The following is a 17,677-nucleotide window of genomic DNA, read 5'->3' as shown; positions in this document are numbered from 1 at the left end:
TTTGTTTACAGTGATTAAACAGGCACCATCTCCAAATGACCTACCACCCACCCTCCCCCTCTCACCCCACACTTTCCCAGGAGTTGTACACTCTTCTAAGGATTCACTCGATCCCTGCTGTCTATACCTAACAAATGCTTCCTTCTTTTTCCTAACCAAAACCTCAATTTCTCCAGTCATCCAGAATTCCATATACCTACCAGCCTTGCCCTTCACGTTGGCAGGAACACACTCTCTGAACTCTCGTTATCTCATTTTTGAAGGCTTCCCATTTTGCAGCTTACCCTTCACCTCTGAGTGTCTGCCCCCAAACAACTTTTGAAAATTTTTGTCTAATACTGTCAAAATTAGCCTTTCTCTAATTTTGAACTTCAGCTTTTTGATCTAGTCTATCCTTTTCCATCACTGTTTTAAAGAATTATGGTCACTGGCTCCAAAGTGCTCCCTCACTGACACCTCAGTCACCCGCCCTGCCTTATTTCCCAAGATTAGGTAAACTTTTGCACCTTCTGTAGTAGGTGCATCTACACAGTGAATCAGAAATTTTATTGTGCATACTAAACAAATTCCTCTCTATCCAAGCCCTTAACACTATGGCAGTCCTAGTCTTTGTTTGGAAAATTAAAATCCCCTACTATAACCACCCTATTATTCTCACAGACAATTGGGACCTCCTTTTTACAATCCCAATATGGTGATCCTCACTTTCTTATTTCTTAGTACTACCCAAATAATTTCCTTACCCATACTCCCAAGATTATCCTCCCTAAGGACAGCAGTAATGTTATCCTTCTTCAAAAAACACCACTCCCCCTCCTCACTTGCTCAGCTTTCTATTCTTCCTATAGCGTCTGTACTCTGGAACATTAAGTGGCCAGTCCTGTCCGTCCCTGAGCCATATCTCTGTAATTGCTATGATATCCCAGCCCCATGTTCCCAACCAAGCCCTCAGTTTATCTATTCGGCCTCTTGTATTGAAATAAAAGCAGTTTAACTTATTCGTCCTACCTTGTTCTCTGCTTTGTTTCTGCCTGCCCTGATTGTTTGACTGACTTCTTTTCCCAACTATATCAGTTTCAGGCTACTCTCTGTCCTCACTGTCTCCCTGTGGCCCTGTTTCACAGTTTTCACTTCGCCAAAAAAAAGACTGAGTTAGGTTATAATCTCTGCATTGTATTGGAATCTTCAATTTTGTGGTTCATGTATTGACCATTTCACAACCACCAACAATTCCATGTTTACTGTCATTTCTTTAAGGTTAAAAATAAACATCTCAAAGTTCTCTATGCAACAAAAAATGACATTGAACCGTAGAAGCAGAAGTTCAGAGATATGACCAACACTTGATCAAAAATATGAGTTATATAAGTATGTTAAAGAAGAAAAACCATATGGAGAGATTTGAAGTGGAAATTCCAGAGTTGGCGCCCTGGGCTGTTAAAGGAGCTGCTACCAAAATTCGAATAGTCAAATGGATGGTCTGAACTGAAGGACGCTGCAGAGATGGGGAGGCCAAGGAGGAATTTGTAAACAAAGCTGAGCATGTTAAAACCCAGGCTTTGCTGAACTGATACAAATATAATTGGGAGTTAATTGGTGAATAGAATTAAATGCTAGTTACAACTATCACATGCTGCAGTATTTTGGATGATCTCAAGTTTGCGAAGTGTGGAGCTTATGAGGCTGGGTAGAAAATGCCAAAGTAGTCATGCCTGGGGTTAAAAAGACACGGATGAGAATATAGCAGAGGACAGTTTGAGGCAAGAGCGGAGTCAGGCAATGATTCCTATATGAAAATAGGCAGACTTCAGTGAAAGTGCAGCTTTGTGTTTGAATGTTTGTCTTGGGGCCAGATATGGTACAAAACTTGCAAGAGATGTAATTCAACTACAAACCAGTTGCCAGGAAGAGGGATGAAGTTGGTTAGGGAGTGAAGTTTATGACAATGGTTTCATCTTCCCAGTATTTAATTGGAGGAAATTACAGTGCCAAGTATGGAGTTATATCATGGCTTCTCCTGAGAACAATTCCAGACAACAATTCTATCAGACTCATTGTCCTAATCGAAGGCAAACCATTTTTTGCACTGACTTTTCTTGTGTTTTGCAGTCAGAAACTGATTCCATTCCACAGCTACTAGATCCAGGCTTTTGTAATGTCTAACCACATGTTTCAAAAGCATTTTATTAAAGTGAGATGTAATCTTGTTTACAAAAACTGATGAAAAAGCAGGCAGTGACAAGTTTGCTGTTAGTGCAGGAACTGAAAAAATGTTGTCAAGTTGTTTGCAGAACATCAACTGAATTAATCATTGCAGTTACATAAAACAATACAGTACAGGAACAGGCCCTGTATCTGCCAGGTGCCATTCTAACCTGATCCTAGTTGCCTGCACATGGTCCCTTATATTCTCCACCTGGTCATAGAACTAGAGTTTTCAAAGATTTTATACTTTGTATTCACCCAGGTGGTACGATATATGAAATTTAGGCAAAAGTTGTTTTTTGCACCAAATGGTTGATGTGATTCTTTTAGTATTTTACTGTGTCAAATTAAGCATAATCTTATAAAGTTGTATTTTTAATCTACTGTATTAGAAATAAAAAGATAAATCAGACATTTGATTATAACAGACTGTTACACAAACATCAGCGCTGACATTCTTGTAATTGTGTTTATTCATTCACGGAATGAGGGTATCACAGGCTAGGCCAGTGTTCATTGCCCATCCCTAAATGCCCAGAGAACAGTTAATAGTCAACCACATTGTTGTGGTCTGGAGTCACATGTAGACAAGACTAGGAAAGGTTTCCTTCCCTAAAGGACATTAGTGAAACAGATAGGTTTTTCTCACTATCAACATAAATTGGTCTGTTAATTCCTGAATTTTAAAAATTGAATTCAAATTCCACCATCTGCCGTGGATTCACATCCGGATCCCCAGAACGTTATCTGCATTTCTGGATTAACAGTCCCAACGATAATAACACTAGTTCATCATCTTCCCAAAAAATCATATTCTAGGATAAGTGAAGGGATAGTTTAGTGTAAATTACAAAATACAAGGGAATGCTTTTAGAATCCTAAAAAGAGAATATTTCTGTAAAGTTAATTTAGTTTCTAAGCTACAAACCAGAAACCCAAGTTCCTTAAATTGAATAATGTGTTTTAAGCAGCGTTTTGCTTGATGTCTCTGCTTTGGCAATGGCTCTGCCTTCAGAAATACTTCAAAATGTATAATAATAATGCTCTGACTATCCTTTTACTTCCTGTAAACCTTTTCCATTTTCCCTGTATTTAGAATCCGTTCTTTATTACCTGACCCAGTATGTTTTGAGAATCTGAGTTGCAGATAACATTGGCATTTCTTTTTCTTGTCTTTCTTTTAAGAGCCCTTCTTGCAGGTGGAGGCTTTTCCACATGGACATATCGGCAGGGTTATGATGTTAGCATTCCAGTTTTTAGTCCGTTATCAACAGATGTCAACTTACCTGTGAAGCAACCTGGGTAAGAATCAGCAACATCATTACTGCAAATCTTGATGTATTTTTGACATTCCTATTTTGTCAATATTATTTCTAAGTTTGCAAATGTACTGCATTAAAGTTATGGTGGACAATCTTGATAACTGTTTAGTCATCTATGTTGCAGACTTAGATTAGATTCCCGAGAGTGTAGGGACAGGCCCTTTAGCCCAACCAGTCCATAACGACCCTCCGAAGAATGACCCACTTCCCTCTGACTGATGCACCTATTCCTATAGGCAATTTAGCATGACCAGTTCACCTGATCTGCACATTCTTGGACTGTGGGAGGAAACCGGAGCACCTGGAGGAAACCCACGCAGACATGGGGAGAATGTGCAAACACCACACAGACAGTCGCCCTGGCAGACAGTGCTAGCCACTGAGTCACACCACTTTACTACTGCCCGAGCAAAATGACTTTGGTCGTGGGAAATATTTACAGGCAACATTCCACTGTTCCAATTCACTTTGTGTGTAATTGAAAGGAATAAGACTGCTTTTGCAATGAAGATTTAAGCAATAACTACCGATGTTTTGGCTTGTAGTGATCACTTGAAAGGACCTGTCAGATTCTAGAAATCCCATTCTCCCAGTCATAAAGCGCTGAATATTTTATTCAAACTTCATCATACAATTATTTACATTCAGGTAGTAAAAGCTGGCTGAAGGTAGTACTTTTGCAAACTTACTGTAAAAGTAGTAAACTTCAATTTGCAATATGTTTGAAAATTAATGCTGAGAATTTAAGAGTTTCAAACTTGCTACAGTGTAATTTAATTTGAATTCGCCATTTGTTAACAAACTCATCAAGCAAATTGTTGCCATATACTGTACACTGTTACACATGTTCCTGTTGAGTAATGCGAAGTAGATATTCATTGGACTTGATGCAGGATGAGTTCAGGATGCCATTATGGATTTCTGTTGTTCAAAAGAAAACTAGTCGTTCTGCTGAAGTGCAGTTAAATTCTAGGATGGGGTATTAGATAATGTAAAGAAAGCATTCTGAGCAAAGGTCTGTTATACGAACCTATGATATTGTTAGTGTAGAATTCTCCTGACAGTTCTTTGACCTGAAAGGCAGAAACCACTTGTTTGTGGTTCTTTTTTGCTCTAAGTGATTTTACCAACATACACAAAGTATGAAATCAGTTGAACAGATTTACAGTACATCAAAGATACATCACAAATATTTTTAACTCTGAAAAATAATACTCTTAATATACTTTTCAGATATAGAACGTATTTTATCTTGTCAACACAAACTGCTATCCATCCAGAATATCGCACTGAATTGGAGGCCATAGAAGCAGAACATGGAGATGCTCTGCTAATCCTAGACAAATGTACCAATTTGTCAGAAGGTGTACCTTCTACAAGAAAACGTTGTCACAAAAATCAAATCTTTGATTACCCACAGATTCTACAGGTATAATACATTTAAATTATTATTGTTAATTCACAATATTGCTTACGTACAACATTGAGTTTCAGCTATCATTTTGAGATGGGGGAGTAGTGTTTTTGCCAGTTGCTACAGCATCTACTTAGCTGAACTATCTTGTAACAACGTTTTGGAACATGACTGCAAGGCCATGATGGGAAAAGGAGAAACAAATGGGCATATGTGCAAACTATTGGTGTTTTTCAGTCGCTATTTTTGAGTCTTTTGCCTATGTTGTTGATAAATATTGGCATCATTCCCAGTTTCTTTAAGCTAGGTACAATTGAATTACCCATGGGAATAAGTACTTCATGGTAAAAGATACCCACTGTTTAACATATGAGAAAAAAGCTCTCTGCCAAATGCTATGGGCATGCTGTGCAATATCGATTTGACTATGTTCTTTGATTTATTATTAGCAGCAATGCTGGTGTATAGAAAATAGCAGATTTATTTTAACTTCACCAGTTAAGCATAACAGAAGAATTGTTTTTTGAGTCCAGTGATTCTTAGTTGGAACTGAAGAAGGGTCACTGGACTTGATGTTAACTGCTTTACTCTCCAGAGATCTGCCTGACCTGCTGAGTTTCTCCAGAACTCAGTTTTTGTTTCAGATTTCCACCTTGTGCAGTTCTTTGTTCTATTTTAGTATTTAGTTTGCTGCCCCAACTCCTCCAGATATGCCCATCTTCAAGAAGCTCTGACAGGATACTCATTTGAGTCTTTCTTCTTGTTCACCATCATTACTTTAATTTTCACTGCTAGTGTTTGACTAAAACCTGTTTCCACAGCCGCATCTCACTCCCGAATGGCTGCCTGCGCTCAGACTTACCCCACATGGATTCCAATTGAACTTTCAACATTTTTGTTTCAAATCCACACAGGATTACAGATATCTCCATGATGTACAGTGCTCCTCAGTCAGCTATGCTTGCCAGATTCTGGGATGCTCACTCAGTTGTCATGTGCTACTATGTGTACATACTTGACCCCTCTCTTCATCATTTTCACCTTATGCTAATGCAAATCTGTCCAGTCCCCAAGTTCCGTTTCATTCTTTGGCTCGGTTTTGAGTTCTCAGTTCTCTAGCATCCACAGTTCTTTGTTTTATATAAATAAGAATGGAAGTAGGCTTTGTAGCCCCTTGAGCTTTCTTCTTTATTCACTAAGATGATGGCTCCCCTTGATTTGGCATCCACAACTTGATGGGGCACAGAATTCCAAAAATCCATAGGAAATTTCTCCTTGTCTCACCTTGTTTGAATGACCTATTATCCTGAGACAATGCTCCCATTATTGTTAGGTTACAGCAACACATTCAGAAAATTATTGTTTTTAAAGGGAAATGGTGTTTGAAAAAGTTATTAACATTCTTTGAGGGTATAACGAATGGGGAAAGGGTTTTTATCGTGCAGTGCTAGTGTCCTATTTCTAAGCCAGGAAGCTAAGTGTCAAGTTCCATATGCTTCTAATGTCTGTTGTAACATTTCTGAACAAGTTAAATTAAAGTATCTGTAACAAGTAGGGTGAATAAAGGGGAGCCAATAAATGTAATGTATTTGGACTTTTAAAAGACATTCAGTATGCTGCTACTTAAAACGTTACTACACAAGAGAAATGCATATTGAGTTGGGATGAGGAAATTGCCTTATAAGAGGAGGTTGAACACGCTGGGTCTCTGATCATAGAAGTTTAGAAGAATAAGATGTGGTCTTATTGGAACATATAAGCCTTGACAAGGTAGATGCTGACAGGATGTTTCTCCTAGTTGAAGAATCGAGAACTATTGAGCAGAGCTTAGGAATAAAGGGGTTCCCATTATCAAATGTGATGGGGCTAAATTTTACCTTTGATGTCGTAATCTTTGGAATTCTGTGCAGTAGTGAGCAGTGGAGCCTGGGTCAGTGAGTACATTTAGAGCTAGGTTTCACAGATTTTTGATCATCAAGGGAATCAAGAGTTATGAAATGCATGAGGTCACTCATCAGTCATATTGTTAAGAAATAAATGGCTTTTCCTGGCTCTTATAATCTTTGTCACTTTGGGAAGATATCCAGTGTTTGGGGGAATTATGTTTATTTGGAACTGTCACCTGTTCTAGCTGTTGTACTAACAGCCTGAGAAGATGAGAGTTGGATGACTGTCCAAATTCTTGGCAGAAAACAAAACAGAACTGAAAATACTGGATATGCGCATTAAGTCAGTTGGCCTACATTTGTTCATTTCTTGTTGGGCAATAAATGCTGACTCAGCAAAAGCTACACCAGATGAGTGAATTGCAAAAATACCACCATACTAATTGAAATCTTCCCCATTCATTTGTAATGCTTGTTGCCAGGAAATTTAGGTGAGGTCCATTTTTAAATCCGGTTACTCTACTTCATTTTGCATGGAGTTTAAAACGCACTCTTCGCCTTGATGTATTTACATGCTTATGCTCCACCAGTCCAATATGTGAGTCACCATCACATTCTGATTAGTTGCTTTGTGGATGGTACATAGATTTTTAGGAGCCAGGAGTGAGTTACTCTGCAGGATTCCCAGATTGTGACCTGCACTTGCAGCTACAACATTTGTGTGTCTGGTCCATTTTTAAATTTCTGTTCACTGGCAATCCCTCCAAATATTGCTGGTGGAGGAGTCAGCTTCAACAATGTGAGCAATTCTGCGAATATTATCCTTGAAATCTTGTCCATCAGACTAAATCCTACCATTTTAATCCTCTGCTGTAATACAACAAACCCACTGATTCCAGTCTGAGGCACCACTTCTGACTGGTTTCACCCCAATGGCCCCTTACCAACAAGTTTTTGCACTTGTTCTGTTGCTTTCCCTGGCACCAGAGAAGCAACATATCATTTGTGATTTCTGTCACAGTTGGAAATTAACATTGGCTAAACCTGGAATTATTGTTTCCCATTAAGATGCCTATTCTTGAGATAACTTCAATTTGGCTTCACAGGGTGCTTTTAATGTATTACTTTATCTGTGCCCCTGTTTTATGTGAATTGCAGTTATGCAGATGGGTAAATTCAGACTTCAGAATTTCCCTGAACTGATTCCATCTGTGACTTCACTCCAGCAGATGTCCACCCATTTACAGTCCTCTATTTCACTTCTCTGTTTGTATAAATTTTGAGCTGAATGGGATTGAGTTTACCAAAGTTCACTTTTGTTTTTTTGGTGACTAGAGCAACCCCAGCAACACTTTGCCTTCTGGTTTCTGACTGTCATCTTGACTCATTCATGAATCATTATTAGTTCACCCTCTTCCTGACTTTCTACATCATCTAAATGTATGTACTCAAGAGCTTTTGATTACCTTCAATATAGCTACCTGATAGTAATCCTATCAAAGTTTGTGTGACATCTACAAAGCATGAGTCAGAGTGTAATGGAATACTCATTCACATACTGAATGAGTGCAGGTCCACAGCACTCTTTTTAAGCTCAACACCATCACACTTGATTTGTGCTTTGTGGGTGGCACACAGACTTTTAGATGACAGGAAGTGATCTGCTCACTACAGTTATCAAATACTGATCTGTATTATAGCCATAGCATTTGTATATCTGGTCCTTTTAAGTTTCTGTTCTCTGGCAGTCCCCTCCAGGATGTTGATAGTGGAGGCTTCAACAATGGTATTGCTACTGAATGTTAAGGAAGGTGGATGAGGAGGTGTTCAGGGACAATCTCTAGTCCACACGCACCAAACAAACTCATTGCCCTGTGGCCAAGCACTTTAGTTTGCCCTCACACTGCCCCAAGGGCATGCAAATCCTGGGCCGCCACCGCCGCCAAATCAAAGCCAACCACCAACTAGAGGAAGAACATCTCATCTTCCACCTTGGGATCTTACAACCACACAACATCAATATTGACTTCATCAGTTTCAAAATCTCCCCACCCGCCTCCATCTCATCCCAGATCCAACCTACTAACTCAGTACCGCCCTCTTGACCTGACCTACCTGTCCATCTTCCTTCCCACCCATCCACTGCACCTTTCCCACTGATCTAATGCAGTTATGTCCTACCTGCATCAGCCCTATCGCCATCCCATCTACCTTCCCCTCCCCCACTCTCACCCCATTTATCTCACAGCCTTTCCCCTTCCACATTTCTGATGAAGAGGTTATGCCCTAATTGTCGTCTCTTCAACTCATCGGATGCTATCTAACCTGCTATGTTTTTTCCAGCATCACACTTTTCGCCTCTGACTCTCCGCATCTGCAGTCCTCACTTTCACCTAATTATGTAACTAATTGTCTAATCTTGAGGATAAGTGCATCATTGATTTTTATATCTAATATAAACTTAATATAAAAGGCTATTGGATCTTAGATTAATGTAGATGTAACTTCATTATTGATTCTTAAAAAGATTCATAAGTTGAGTTTCTTGTTTTATTTTCAAAATTAAGGTGCTTTATATTGCTTATCAATATCTTTTAGTTACTTTGAAATTCCTTCTTTGAAGGAAGGGTGTTAGCTAGAACTCCAAGAAAATTTCATGCTGCTTTTTTGATATTTTGTTTTGTGGGATGCAGAAGCCAATATTTACTTCTCATCCCGAATTATCTTTGAAAAGGTGTGGTGAACCACCTTCTTGGACTGCCACAGTCAGTACGGTTGTCTTTACGTCCTTAGTGCTTAGTCCGATGGGATCTTCACCATATGTTTGAATCAGTCAGATGGCAGATGAGCCTTGATTTTCAGCCTGAGCTGAAGGATGGCATCTTCTATAATACAGCACTCCTTCAAATTGAGTACAAGTCATTTTAGATTGAGAGTTTGGGTCAGAGAGAGACCCTTGATTCCCATATCAGACAAGAATGTTACCATGTGAGCCAAGATGTTCTGACAACAGTGTTATGTTTCAATTTTTATGAAGAAAATTATTAAGCTTTAGATTGTAGGTTATTGAAGTTTTATACATATGTATAGGAAAAAGTTATTTTGGCTTTTGAGTCTAAAATTTTAGAATTATTTCAATAATGTTATAAAACAATGGCATGAAGAGAAAAAGAACAGGGCAACAGATGAAAATGTTGTAAAAAGTAAGTAGTAATGATTAAAAATAATTTTTAAAATAGAATAAAATTGAGTAAGGAGCAAAGTTATTCTGGTAGCAATATGTTCTCTTGACCCTCTGTAAAATCTGAAATATTTTGCAGAGCAAGAAGTCAATACATTGAAGTACCAGAATTTGAAGATGAAATATAGTTCAGTGGAGTTTCTTTCACTTTTATTATTAGATATATAGATGCTTCATATCTATATTAATTGTTCCTCTATTTTAGTGGCAAATAAATAGAGGCAGAGGAGGAATTTTGCAGCTTGCGATATGCAAATTTCATCTGGTGGCATGGTATATGAAAGGGGCTGACCAGGTTGCCATGGTTTACAGAAGAAACTTGCAATGTTATACCTTTCAAAAATCTGTTGTCTCAGTATTTTTTTAACACAGATGGAAAAGATTTTCAATTTGGTGTCTAGATAAGGAGTATTTCTGCACATGTGCAATCCCAAAGGTACTCTTCTACATGTGGTTTTCAAAGCGTACTTTAGACAAAATACATACACAAATTTCATCATTATTTCACTTCTCCTTATGTGGGAGATGTTGGGGGGTGGGGGGATGCAGGGAGGCACCAGCTGTTAGGAGAAATATATCCTTTAGTCTCTAGATTTATGATGGTACTTAGAAAACCTCTTCGTCATATAACCTTACATTCCAAGTGCTATTTATATTTGGTGCCCTTTGTTTGAACTAGTAGTTTTATCTTCCATTAACGTTTTAATGTCTTAACTATTAAGAGGTGATCTACATAATTCATCAATGAAATATCCCAATTGTATCGGCCAAAAGGACATGAGACACTCTCTAAAATCAGTGCCGATATCTCTTTTGTCCTCTCCTTCCCCACCACTCATTCACCTGCAACGAAATATAGACTTCATGGATGCAAAAGAAATTTTGCTATTTGTTGTTATTGAAATAGAACTTAAAATAGACATTTCCTATACTGAGTATGCATTAATTAGATTTCTTGACATAGATTGACCTCTCAGTATTATTCTTCATTAGTCCATAAAATAGAGTTCTAATCATTGTTTCACTCTGTGAAATAAAATGTGAGACCAGCAAGATGATTCTTAGATTAGCATGTGGTCATGCAGAGGAATTATATCTCTGAAATAGAATCCTATGTTTCAAATCTTCATTTTGTTTCACATTTGTTTGTGTTTCAATCTGGTGATATTCAGACCATTTATAGCATAATTTTATGCCTCCTTATCTAAATCATCACCCTTCATGTGGAACTTTGGTGACTCTGTCACACGTTTATATATACTTAACACAGAAACGGCCACTCACAGCATAATTGCATAAATTGTTTTTATAATTATTCGAAGAATGAGCAAATGGAGCTTGCTACCATGGGGAATATTTGAAGTGAAAATTATAGGTGCATTTACCAAGGCATGTATACAAGGGAGAGGAAATAGAAAGTTATGATGATAAATTTGGATGAGAAAGAATAGGATAAGGCTAATTAGAATATAAACACGCATAAGGGCTTGTTTGGCTGAATGCCTCAATCTGTACTGTATGTCTAAACAGTTTTCTGGAGTCTCCTTCACTAGCCCCAGTGGAACTGTTCTGGTTTTAGTGTGTTTGGATTTTGAAGTCTTCACTCCAGTCTTTGTTGTTTAACACACTTGGAAATTTGTAATGAAATACATTCAGTGCGTTGACTACAAGAGAGGTTAGATTGAGATCCAGATGATTGTGAGTAAGCAAGCATGTCTTAAAAAAAAATCAAGAAATCGACATTTATCATTTTAATGAAAACATGCACAGAGACACAACTCATGCTACAGTTGTTTTCCCAAGGATCTGTTTTTGTAAACTGATATTATTCTGTGCCATACCTTCAGTTGGAAAGTAAAATAAAACATGCTTTGCGTCCTTGCTAGCTTTGAAAGCTAAGTTATTTAAGTATGGGTTTTCTGCAAAGGGCACTAAGAACCGTCACTTTCTCCATACAAGCTACATTGGTAACTTGGGACTGGTTTGCTGTTCCTATTATTCATGAACTCTCATCAGCAATACCTCTGTGGGCATCACTGAACCATAGTGTTGCTTTTTGCTGGCTTTGTCACATGTTAAGGAATAAGTGGAACTGATGAGCAAAAGTTAGTTTATGATCCTGGTTTGTTGAAAGTACTATCTGGGTGCCTTTTAAAAGAGGCCCCCAGCAATTGGAGCTCGAAGGTCTTGTCAAGCGGCAGTACGTCCAGCTCTAGCAAGCTGTCTCATGTAAGTCTCTGTCACTAGCCTCGTTGGCTACGCACCACACCTCATGCTAGCATGTTCATAGCAAAGGCAGAAGCATTTACCACTGCCTGAGCTTTAGAGATTCCTTGCACCAGTACCATTTTTAAACTGAAGCCATGAACAGCTGAAGTGTTGCCAGGCAGGAGCTGCCTTTCACAATTGCAATGTTGGAAAAATGTCCCAGAGGAGGGCAATGAAAAGATTTTAGCTCCACACTTCGTAGACTGGGGCCAAGAGGTCCAGATGGACAGGTAGTGCAGAGGAGGGATGTCTATTTCCTCAGTATCAACAGCACAGAACACAGCACCAGACCCTGCCAGCCTGGTCTGAGGTTGCCATCCATGGTCCAGAGGAATGCACATTTATTGTCTGATTCCTAGTCACCCTTGAGAAGGTAATGGTGAGTTGCCTTTTGGAACTGTTGTAGTTCACCTGTCGGTAGACCCATAGGGAGGGAATTCCAGTATTTTGACCCAAGGACAGTGAAGGAACAGCAATATATTTCCAGGTTATGATGGTGATTGAATTAGAGGTGAACTTGCAGGTGATAGAGTTCTCATGTATCTGCAGCCCTTACCCTTCTAGATGGATGTGGTCATCTGCTTGAAAGGTGCTATCTAAGGATCTTTGGTGAAATTCTGCAGTGCATCTTGTAGACAGTACGCATTTCTACCATCAGTCCTCAGTAGTAGGAGGAGTGGATGTTTCTGGATGTGGTACCAAATAAGCTTGCTGCTTTGTCCTGGATGGTGTCACGTTTTGGTGTTGTTGGAGCTGCACCCATCCAGGCAATTGGGAGTATTCCTTCACACTCCTCACTTGTGCATTGTAGACACTGGACAGGCTTTAGGGAGTCCGTGGGTGAGTTAATCACTGCAGAATTGGCAGCTTCTGCTTTGCTCTTGTAGTCACAGTATTTATATAGCAAGTCCAGTTGAGTTTCTGGTCAATGGTAACACCTAAAATGTTGATAATAAGGTATTCAGTGATGGTAACACCATTAAATATGAAGGGATAGTGATTGGATTGTCTCTTATTGAAGCTGACCATTGCTTGGCATTTGTGTGGTGTGAATGTTACTTTCCACTTGTCAACCCAAGCCCGGATATTGTCTAGGTCTTGTTGCATTTGAATGCTGACAGCTTCAGCATCTGAGGAGTCGCATATGGTGTTGAATATTGTGCAACGATTGGCGAACATCTGCACTTATGATGATGGGGAAGTTATTGATGAAGTGGCTGAAGATGGTTGGACTGAGGACACTACCCTGAGGAACACTTGCAGAAATGTCCTGGAGTTGAGTTGACTAACCTCCAACAACTACAACCATCTTCCTCTCTACTCTGTATGACTCTAACCAGCAAAGAGATTGTCTCTGACTCCAGTTTTTCTAGGGCTCCTTGACTTAGGTTAATGACTTCCTGCACTTCATAAGGGCAAGTGCCACCATCTTTTCGCTGCCTCATCACGCTTGACATCTTTCCAAGTGTCACTCACAAAGAGAGAGCTTGGTGCCAGTAGGCATCTAGCTGAAGGAGGTATCATACATAAGTTCCAGAAGTCTCTGGTCACGACCCTCCACCCCACTCCAGTCATTACTCTCAACCCTGTGGTAATTTAAACCAAGTAGGATTACCTGGATCTGGTCATGCACTTTGCATATGTAGACCCTGTAGCCACAGGTGCCTCAAGAGTTGACCATCCAAAACCCCGAGGCCAATAGTACTATCCATTATAGGATAAGCTGTCTCCATCCCAGCAGCCAAACCAGGACTGCACCAAGATGTAGTGGGAGGGAAAATGGAAGTAGAAAACCATATGTGGCACAAGTGACACTTCATTGTCAATCTTATCACATTTGTAAATATATTTTCACTGTTTATCCTCAGCTATGTTAAGGAGTCGTATTAGCTGCAACTACAAACATGAATGGACAGAGACTACTAGTCCTTAGTGCCATACAATGTTCTAACCCTACGTGAGCAATACTTATCCTTTCATAGTGCCCATTTTAACATTAAACATGGTCTTAATTAGATGAGGGAGCAAGCTTCCATCTATTTGTAGTCAGTGACAGGTGACTTTGTGCAGCTCAGTTCCAGTGAATGATGTTCATAAAGAAGTCATGTCTGTGTTGCTTTAGCTGGTTTCACTTTGCTATTGGATGCTAAAGGTACTGTTCCTCACAAGAACAACCTCATATTCTTATTCAGTACAATGGTTGTCCAAAATGACATCACGTAGAAGTGTCTATGGAAGCATTTTATTAATGCAGTTTTTGCAGCAATTAGTTTCTTGACATCATCCAGCTAGTGGCCTTGATTATACAGTATCAGTTCAAGAATTTAATCTTTAGATGGATCACGGGTCAGTTGATTTATTTGGCCAGTAACCCAAGTAATTCGTATATGAATGGAAGTAATGGACCTAAGACATCGCAAATCCTTTTTTTGAATTTCAGTTGAACTAAGAGTTTAATCATCCTGTGATCATCTGGGTCACCAATGTCCTTCAGAAAATGAAATCTGCCATCATTCCTTGGTCAGACATATATCTGGTTTCAGAGGGGTGGTGATGTAGTGGTCATAACATAAGACTAGTTATCCAAAGGGAACGCAGGTTTGATTCTGACTGCAGCAGTTGTTGGAACTTAAACACAATCACTAAAACTGGAATATAAAGCTAGTCTCAATTATTGGTGTGATGGAAGTACTAGTGATTGTAAAACCCACCTGGTTCACTATTGCCCATTAGGTGAGAGAATCTGCCACCCTTGCCCAGGTCTTGTGTGTGATTCCAGATCCACAGTAATATGGTTGATCTTCCCTCTGAAATGGGAAAACTACTAAGTTCAAGGGCAGTTAGGGCTAGGAAATAAAAGATAGACTTGCCAGAAGCGCACATATCCAGTGAAAGAATTTTTAAAAAATTACTTGAATTATATAGCAAGGATATAGTTTGTAACTGGAATTCCCTCCCAAACAGCATTGTGGGTCTACTGGCAACAATGGACTTCGGTTCAATTGGGTAGCTCACTATCTATCACCTTCATGAGCAACTAGCAATGGGCAAAAGTTACTGGTCCAACCAATATCATCCACATCCTATGGGTAAGTGAAAAAAAGTGGAGAAATTAGATTTTCAGCTACAACAGTCGAAGCAATATATAATTGTATAACTTGGTTCCTAAATGTACAAAAAAAAGTGTTCACTTAATAGCAGTCCCTGGCATACAGTGCTTCTCACGTGCTCTTATGCATATGATTTATATTATAATATAAATTTTACACTGATGATATATACTTGTGTGACTTGGAAAAAATGATTTATTTTGAGTGGAGCAGATGCGTATGCTTACGATTGGTAATTACCTAAAAGTTCAAGTACTTTTCCTAGTTTTTAGAAACTCTAATTAGCTCGTTTATCGTGTATGACATCTGATTTGTCTTATAAATTTTCTCAATAAAAAATGGATATAACTATAATTTTTTAATCACATTTTTGCATTGGAATGTTGCAAATTAAAGCTACAATAACTAGCTGAAATATTTAGAATTCCCTCACTAAGCCTCTAAAATTTAGCTAAGCATCGGAACCTTGCGATCTTGTCCGGATAACTGAAATTCAGATAATCGAATTGGGATAGTCAACATGGCTTTGTGCGTGGGAAATCATGTCTCTCAAACTTGATTGAGTTTTTTGAAGAAGTAACAAAGAAAATTGATGAGGGCAGAGCAGTTGATGTGATCTATATGGACTTCAGTAAGGTGTTCGACAAGGTTCCCCATGGGAGATTGATTAGCAAGGTGAGATCTCATGGAATACAGGGAGGACTAGCCATTTGGATATAGAACTGGCTCAAAGGTAGAAGACGGAGGGTGATGTTGGAGGGTACCACAAGGATCGGTGTTGGATCTTTTTGTCATTTACATAAATGATTTGGATGCGGGCATAAGAGGTACAGTTAGTAAGTTTGCAGATGATACCAAAATTGGAGGAGTAGTGGACAGTGAAGAGGGTTACCTCAGATTACAACAGGATCTGGACCAGATGGGCCGAAGGGCTGAGAAGTGGCAGATGGAATTTAATTCAGATAAATGCAAGGTGCTGCGTATTGGGAAAGCAAATCTTAGCAGGACTTATACACTTAATGGTAAGGTCCTTGGGAGTGTTGCTGAACAAAGAGACCTTGGAGTGCAGGTTCATAGATCCTTGAAAGTGGAGTCGCAGGTAGATAGGATAGTGAAGAAGGTGTTTGGTATGCTTTCTTTTATTGGTCAGAGTATTGAGTACAGGAGCTGGGAGGTCATATTGCTCTGTACAGGACATTGGTTAGGCCACTGTTGGAATATTGCGTGCAATTCTCGTCTTCTTCCTATCGGAAAGATGTTGTGAAACTTGAAAGGGTTCAGAAAGATTCACAAGGATGTTGCCAGGGTTGGAGAATTTGAGCTATATTGAGAGGCTGAACAGGCTGAGGCTGTTTTCCCTGGAGCGTTGGAGGCTGAGGGGTGACCTTATAGAGGTTTACAAAATTATGAGAGGCATGGATAGAATAAATAGACAAAGTCTTTTCCCTGGCGTCAGGGAGTCCAAAACTAGAGGGCATAGGTTTAGGGTGAGAGGGGAAAGATATAAAAGAGACCTAACGGGCAACTTTTTCGCGGAGAGGGTGGTATGTGTATGGAATGAGTTGCCAGAGGGTGTGGTGGAGGCTGGTACAATTGCAACATTGAAGAGGCATTTAGATGGGTATATGAATAGGAAGGGTTTGGAGTGATATAGGTTGGGTGCTGGCAGGTGGGATTAGATTGGGTTGGGATATCTGGTCGGCATGGACAGGTTGGAACGAAGGGTCTGTTTCCATGTCGTACATCTCTATGACTCTAATCACCATCAATGAAATATAATTATCTGGTCATCTGTTTTTGAGGCTTGCTGTGTGCTAATTGCATTTCCTCGATTATGAAGCACCTTGGGAATTGTCAAGGTTGTAAAGGCTTGTATAGATGCGTCCTTTTTTATAATTAAAAGTTGAGGTTTGTACATGAAATGCTATCAATACTGACTGAAGACTGTGGTCTTCTATCCAATAGCTTTCCTTCCTCACTTGTCTGTAGTCAACTATTCGTTTTTTTTTGACGAATTCTACATTTTGGTTTCAAATAATTCTATTTCTGTAGTACTATCTAAGCATAACATGCAGTAATAGAGTTACTTCCAAATTTGAACCTCTATTATTTTCAGGGTTTTCTTTCATCTCTATGCTTAGATAGCTAATATGAACTCTTTAAACTTTGGTGCAATGGTCTATCATATGATTCTTTTTATGTAAGTTATTCACTTGGATTCATTCCAAGTT

General features: G+C 39.1%; 1 protein-coding gene across 1 annotated transcript in view; it reads left to right on the top strand.

Annotated features, from left to right (window-relative positions):
- ext2 (exostosin glycosyltransferase 2) overlaps window positions 1-17,677 on the top strand; it is a 193,700-nt gene that overhangs the window by 60,324 nt on the left and 115,699 nt on the right. Inside the window, exons 4-5 of the mRNA XM_060839088.1 lie at window positions 3,391-3,507; window positions 4,761-4,956. Of these exons, the coding sequence (XP_060695071.1) occupies window positions 3,391-3,507; window positions 4,761-4,956 (313 nt within the window). The remainder of the gene's footprint in view (window positions 1-3,390; window positions 3,508-4,760; window positions 4,957-17,677) is intronic.

Source organism: Hemiscyllium ocellatum, chromosome 18 (genome assembly GCF_020745735.1).
Source record: "Hemiscyllium ocellatum isolate sHemOce1 chromosome 18, sHemOce1.pat.X.cur, whole genome shotgun sequence".
Taxonomy (NCBI): Eukaryota; Metazoa; Chordata; class Chondrichthyes; order Orectolobiformes; family Hemiscylliidae; genus Hemiscyllium; species Hemiscyllium ocellatum.
Note: the sequence above shows the minus strand (reverse complement) of the source record. Positions and strands in the feature narration are given on the sequence as shown.